The 7,117-nt window shown below is 42.0% G+C and overlaps 1 protein-coding gene across 1 annotated transcript; it reads right to left on the bottom strand.

Moving 5' to 3' along the window:
* Nucleotides 1-331: 331 nt before the first annotated feature.
* LOC148033640 (peroxisomal fatty acid beta-oxidation multifunctional protein MFP2-like) lies at nt 332-6,788 on the bottom strand. Its single transcript, XM_087682341.1, has 18 exons — nt 6,554-6,788; nt 5,836-5,907; nt 5,335-5,397; nt 5,188-5,244; nt 5,019-5,086; nt 4,839-4,920; nt 3,656-3,711; nt 3,208-3,510; nt 3,038-3,124; nt 2,778-2,952; nt 2,564-2,685; nt 2,318-2,481; nt 1,912-2,166; nt 1,684-1,805; nt 1,486-1,607; nt 1,174-1,322; nt 772-910; nt 332-680 (listed from the first exon to the last, which is right to left on the bottom strand). Exons 1-18 carry the CDS (start codon nt 6,750-6,752, stop codon nt 645-647), a joined length of 2,271 nt encoding a protein of 756 aa, XP_087538467.1. The 5' UTR covers nt 6,753-6,788; the 3' UTR covers nt 332-644.
* Between the last annotated feature and the right edge of the window lie 329 nt (nt 6,789-7,117).

Below are 7,117 nucleotides of genomic sequence, written 5' to 3'. Positions count from 1 at the left end.
CTTGCCTACTTGCCGCCATTGATTACTGCTCGTTGCCTACTTGCTCGCCACTCTCGCTACCATGGTTGCCTATCTGCGTTCCCATCGCTGCAACAATTGTAGTATCCCCCATAGTTGCTGTCGTCGCGCCACGTTTTGACATGCTTTGCTAACTATCTACTCGCCGTGAGGTAGACACTGTCAACCATGCCGACCACTTTCAAACACTGGTGAAATTTGCGCCTCAGTTATGAGAGTTATCTCATTATTCCTTAAAACAGACGACTGGATTTGTCAAAAATGAAATGCCTCGAACAGTAAGAAGAAATGCTTAAAGATTTGAGTACAGAATTAGATTACAGAGAAATTATCAACAAGCTCGTGAGAGAAGGTATCAAGAGAGTGCAAATTGAGTATTTCTTTTGTTGCGTATTTACGACCTCGTTACATCTCTCTCATAGGATCAAGGAAATGCTTACTAAATGGACATCTGTTCCACGTAAAGGAAAAGCAAGTCCATCTCCATACTGTAATTATAATATAATGCTTTCTTTTCTTTGATGTTGTTGTATCAATTCTTTAATGTTATTGAATTAATTCGTGACATGGTTGTTTAACCAATCTGAATGCAACCTCTCCAAAATTTGCAGGCTTTCCCTTCCCCTCTATAATCTTGACTGTGCCTCATTGACAGGAGAACTCTGCAACCATGAACAGCCGTATAGCCATAGTCAACCTCTTTCACAAAGGATGCCATGAAAGCATCAATGATGGATGTGAATTTCAACTTACCAACTGAAGGTTCCTTTTCGCACAATATTCCAACCAGGCACATGGCTTATAAAACTGACCATAAGCTTTTGTCAAGGCACTTAATCTTGTTGCAATGTAGTCAGCACCAATGGAATCAGCCCAAAAGACAAGGCCCCCACTGCAGAAACATCAAAATGCCACATGAGACTACAAGAACCTGCAAGGTGCTTGTGTGTGAAGGTTTAGACCATCGTCTACCTCTTTTTCATTCTCAAAGATATTACTTGAAGATATGCTTACTTACTGTATATTTAGGGTGATGCTTACTATGAGCAGGCTCTTGCAATCACATTGCCTTGGTTGTAAACAAAGGACCAAAGGTTTCAACATTTCAAAAGGCCAAAAGTCTTTGATTTTAATGTGGCAGTAGGAATAGCTTACCGATATGCTGGAAATCCCATGCCCATTATACAAGCTATATCAAGGTCAGATGCTTTCGATACAACTCCATCTTCGATAACCCTGCAGGCTTCATTGACTACAGGGAAAAATATCATCTCAAGAACTTCCTTGTCTGAGAGGACAACCGGCTGCACAATCAGACAATGAGAGAGGAGTTACACTTGCAGATGGGCACAGAATTTGTACAGAAAAAATCAGAAATTGAGCCTGCATTTAGATAAGGAACGAGATTAAAGGAGAAAACTTACACAAACCCTTGAAAGACACTCGATCTAAGAGAATGAAATTCACCTGATTATTTGGCATGATGTTACCGATACTGCGAGACTTATCAAGGTACTTTTTCAGTTCAGGGTCTGGCCTGGCTCTGCGATTCTCATCATACATGTAAAATCCTTTACGTGTCTTCTCACCTGTTTGAGAGCTTATATAAGACAGGCTCCTCTGAGATAACACAGATGCATGATATACAGCAAGTCCATTACTCACCCAGCCGTTTGTCTTCTATCAGCATGGGGAACAGCACTGATTTATACACACGATCCGGATAAGCGTGTATATAAGTTGTCCCTGAAGCTACTCCGACTTCAAAGCCCACAAGATCAGAAAGTCTGCAGAAATTCATGCGAATGTGAGCACTGAACCAGTGGATATCAAAAAGCACAGTTGCTTAAGGACAGATACAATATGAACATTTTCCGCCATCACAATGCATACCTAAATGGACCCATGGGCATCCCAAACTCAGTTACAATACGATCTATCCTGTAAACATCCACCCCAAGGTCCACCAGAAGCAATGCTGCCTGTGTGTAGGGGAAGAATGTGCGGTTTACTGCAAACCCTGGGCAGTTCCCTACCACAATAGGGACTTTCTTGATTCTTTTCCCAAAATCAAGGAGGTCAATAAGCACTTGAGGTTCAGTATTATTGGTTCGAATGATCTCAAACAATGGCATCACATGAGCAGGGCTGCCAGTGAACACAAGAATATGTTAGCTAGAAACGCTGTGCCAGCTCCTTTCCAATCTCAATGTGAAGAACCTAAAGTATTAGCCACTATGTGTGATCAGATTGAACAATCAAGACACTGCTCTGCACATATACAGGGCACAAAGAGTACCTAAAGAAATGAGCTCCTGCAATACGAGTCTTTGCCTGAACCTTCTGACTGATCAAGTTTAGGTCGATCGTCGAGGTGTTTGAAGCCAAGACGCATGTCGAAGGACATATCCTTTCAATCTCACCAAAAATTTGTTGCTTGAGCGATGGATTCTCAATAACAGCCTGTATCAAAAATCTGTGAACAGATCAAAACCTAGCCAGGGGAAGTCCTCAAAGCTAAGCCGCAAGTGGAATGGACCATCACCTCTACCACAATATCGACATTTTTGAATTCGTCAAACTCCAAAACACCTTGCACCAAAGACATGGTCTTGTTGTATGTTTGTTGTGTCATTCTGCCCTTCTTCAGCCTACTCTGTAGGTTTGCTGTAACATACAGGAATGCCTCTTTACCATAGTTATATAGCATACACAATATGCATAACAAATATCTTCAGTAGAAGAACAAAACCACTAACCTTTGACTCTGTCAAGTCCATCTTGTAAGAACTTGGCATTCACCTCTTTGATAACCACTGGTATGCCACTAAGCACACAAGCTGTGGCTATGCCAGAACCCATGAGACCCCCACCAATTACTCCTACTTTCCTTAAAGGTCTTGGTTTAAGGCCCAAGTCGGTTAGTCCATGAACCTGGAAAAAAATTGCAACAGACATTCGCTCCATTTGTCGTTTGTAACAACAAAAACAAAAACGTTACGATTGTATCTTGACTTACTTTTCCTGTAGCACGTTGAGCCAGGAAGACATGGACTAGAGCTTTTGCTGTGTTTGAGAAGACACAGTTCTTAAAGCCATCTGCTTCCTATTACATAAAGAAAGAAGCATTTATAAGGAAGAGGTGACTGCAAAACCTCAACACAATAAAAGATGGAAAGTAAGTGGTACCTTGTGAAGGCCTGCTAATCCACCAGAAATAATTCCTTCCTCAATGGCATCTAAGCAAATTAAAGGGTGCTGTATATTTTTTGCTCTCTTTTCTACTTGTTGTCTTATAAGCTTCAAAGTTTGTCGTGCCTCACCAAAGGGCTCTAGTTTGTCAGTTCTATGAAGAGAAATACTCCATGCCCTGCGAAAATTTGCAATATCTAAAGCCCACTTTTTGGCGTAGTCAAGGAGCTCTTCTGATGGCACAATGGCATCGATAAGGCCCAATTCAAGAGCCTCTTCAGCAGAGATAGACTTTGATGTCTAACATCAAAAGATGACCACAATCAGTTTCAATCCTTCAGATCTACATAATTTAAGTGACAACGATAAGCTATAATCCTTCAGATCAATATAGTTTTCTGATATGTTTGGCTCTGTATTTGTTACATAGGAGTTTCATCATTACCAGGATCATATCCATGGCTTTTGACAAACCAACTAATCGGGGTAGACGTTGAGTGCCTGAAAAGTACAAAAGAGATGATCAATCTGTCTGCATTACATGCATGTCACTCTTAACACACATGGCTGCTCCCAAAAGTGCACACACGCACATGCACACATTTTACAGTCGCAAAACCAGTTGAACAAATAGAAATAAAGGCATTGATTAATGTCAAATCATGATTAATTCAGGCCTATTTTAATCCCACATAAAACAGAGCTAAAGTTTTTTATTTAGAAGAAAAAGATTGGTGGAAGGACAAATGCCCAAAAAGCTCCTATAAAAGGGCACACTGTGGGCATATATCTTCATCTGATTCCAATTGCCACCGCCATCTTGTCTCATCAGCCTGCAATGATTACCATCCTTCCTGCTGTCAACACCATCGACACGGACGGCTCCAGCCCTTCCAATGGCCCTACCACGTCATCATCGACAGCATCAAAGGATTGTAGCTTGCCTTTTGAGCTCTGTGCTGCCACAACCAGCTATCGCCATCAATTTGCCTACTGCACCAGCTTCCCGTAACAGCATTTTTCCTCGTCCTAATAATTTCAATTGCCATCACCATCTTGTCTTCCCATCACAAACCGCTCAAGCCCATCCTTCCATACTGTTAACGTTATCATCACAAACCGCTCAAGCCCTGTGCTAATGCTGCTGCCATGTCTTCATCACCAGCATCAGAAGACTCTAGCCTGGATTTCTACACACACTCTTCTTAATTGAGCATTCATCAGATTGTGTTTATTGTGTGTTGTACACCTTGTGTTTCTCTCTAGTTGCCCTAGCATTTCCTTACACCACCGTCCATGTTATGATCTCATTTACAGAAGCATCCTCTAACAATCAAAGAACATATGCCTCTGATGCTGACAAGTCAATATATTTTTCTACTCCATATCGAGTCATAATATTTTTTCCACTCTAGCAAGACAACCATCTAGTTGGATATCTATTAACATGCACAAGAGAAGTGGGAAATAATGCCAATGCTGCAGAGTTAGCTTTGTTAAAACCTTAATAATTGTTTGTGACAGCCAGGCTGCTGGGTTCACAGAGATGGGATCCAGAAATGCAACACTCCCTCCCTCACACCTGCAGAAATGGCTACAGGGTAAAAGTAACAGGGAAAGTGACTCACCTCCAGCACCTGGAATGACCCCAAGTTGAAGTTCAGGCAAGGCAAGCTGTGACTTGGGAGCTGCAATTCGCCCATGGCAGGACTGCAAACAAACGTTATGAGCACATACTCAACACATGCTTGCAGACAGGCTCCACAATGTCATAGAAGGCCAAAATCGATTCCATGACAAGCACATACCATGGCTAACTCTAAGCCTCCACCAAGCGCCATCCCCTGTATAGCAGCCACGGATGGTTTTCTCCCACCTAACCATTGCAAAGATGTAAGAAATATGTAAGAATCACACTATCATGAAATATCCATCCATTTAGATAAGAATGATGCAGCTTAACCATCAACATTTCACCTTCCACCAGGTTGGTTTGAAGATCCACCGAGACCCATGAGATCTCAGATATATCACCTTCAACAAGAAGAGCAATTAGTCAGCATAACTTTGAGTTGCTTACAAAGCACATAGATGTTCTGGAGATTATTATTTGTAAAAATATACCCTTTCTTTGAATTTCCTGCATAGACACAATGTCAAACCCGCCTGAAAATTTAGTACCTGCACCTGAACATTTAAGGGTTTAGACAGTAACAATTAAAATATACGAGCATGCATTGTGCTCAAACAATGTGATGCAGAATTCTCTGGATTTCCAGTTTGGTGTGTGTTGGCAGGACCTGCTATTATGTACCAAAATGTGCCATTAATGTGCAACAGACCAAATTAGCTCTAGTTTATGTGTTATACTAAGGATGACAAACTATGCTGCCCATCTTACCAACAGTTTCAGTTAACATAAAACTTCAGGATGAAAGTTCAATTCTGAAAAGTGGCCTTGTAGCCTTATGAAAAATAATCACACATTTTATAACCATAGCAAAGACTTTGTATTTTGCTCAGCTTTTGGCATAATGCATGTGCATGACCTACACGTACTGCCATGACAAGTAACAAAATTGGATGATGGCTTTAGAATTACAGAGCAAGAAGCATCATCAGTACCTGTTACAACGATTGCTTTTACATCATTTCTTTGTAGAGCTTCGATATATTTTGCCTTCAATCCCCAAAAGACTGCACAACAGCAAACCGGAGAACTCATGACAATGTGTGAAAGAGCATGTATGTCTGGGGCAACAATCTTTCCTTTGGGTGAAACCAATGTTATAGATAGTAACAGGACAATGTACAAGTCAGCTGAGTAGACAATGTTGAAAACAGTGGTAAAACATTCTAGCTGAAAGCAATCACATGCCAGAAGCCCAAGATGGCCTAATTAATCCCTCAGAAGTTTGAGGTTGAAGAACTCTGGGGTTGTGAAAAAAATCAAATTGTCTGAGAAGGTCAAAAGCCTTGTCCGTGCTGAAGATGATGCAAAGGCTGGTAAAGCTGGAGAGTCCACACACACACACACACACACACCCACACACACACACACACAGAGCGCGCGCACATATCTGCTTTTAATGGTTTTTCTATTGAATCATTGTTTAATATACAATGTGTACAACATTCAGGGAGAGTGAAGACGTCAAGTGTGGGCAACAAGACTGTCAGAGAGGGGCTGGTGCTGCAAGGGCCTCCTGAAGAAAGTGTATCTATCACAACTTCTCACGGACACAGGCATACACGCGTGCATACAGAACGTACATCAATGGCCGAAACAAAGGAGCTGAGAGAGAGAGAGAGAGAGAGAGAGAGAGAGAGAGAGAGAACGCACCTGGAACGGAAAGGGAATTGACGGGAGGATTGTTCACTGTGATCACAGCAACTCCATCGACGCCAACCTCCATGGACACCTTGGCCACCTCCATCTTCAAGCCTTGCTTAGCCTTCCTTCCTTTCTTCCTTCCTGCTCTCTTGCGAGCTCTGTCTGAATAATAATCAGGTGCTGGCAGCCTGTAGGATGATCGCAACATTCAACAGAAGAGTTGCGTGGCTGGCTAGCTTTTTAAGGTTTTATTTGACAAGTGCAGCTAGACGTCGTTTTCCAGGCGACAAATTTTCTCCTTTTTTAAGAGGAAATTTTTTAAAAATAGTCCTTTTGGCTAGTTCGAATTCGAGGGCATGCCGCTTTTTTTTATTGTTCTTTTGATTGCGCCCGCCGCCACTATTTTCTGATCCGCCTCTCGCATGGCAATCATGCTGACATCATTGCGGACACCAGAATATCCCGTGCAGAGCACACATGATGCCAACTTCCAACTTCCAAGCCTCAAGGCCCTGCTCCAAAAAACAAATCACGGTCTAATTCCAAAATTCCATTGTGGCCGGCCCAAGAAAA

Source organism: Lygodium microphyllum, chromosome 7 (genome assembly GCF_053477565.2).
Source record: "Lygodium microphyllum isolate KBCC chromosome 7, Lygodium_microphyllum_v1.1.10, whole genome shotgun sequence".
Lineage (NCBI taxonomy): Eukaryota > Viridiplantae > Streptophyta > Polypodiopsida > Schizaeales > Lygodiaceae > Lygodium > Lygodium microphyllum.
This window is presented reverse-complemented; position numbering and strand designations above follow the sequence as displayed.

Bases quoted from the DNA above. Each gene is read 5' to 3' on its own strand.
- LOC148033640 (XM_087682341.1), bottom strand. From the start codon at position 6,752: ATGTTGCGATCATCCTACAGGCTGCCAGCACCTGATTATTATTCAGAC. The intron at 2,686-2,777 runs GTTAGTGGTTTT...TGTATGTTACAG, and splicing joins TGGACTTGACAGAGTCAAAG to CAAACCTACAGAGTAGGCTG. The intron at 1,323-1,485 runs GTGAATTTCATT...CTGATTGTGCAG, and splicing joins ACATCATGCCAAATAATCAG to CCGGTTGTCCTCTCAGACAA.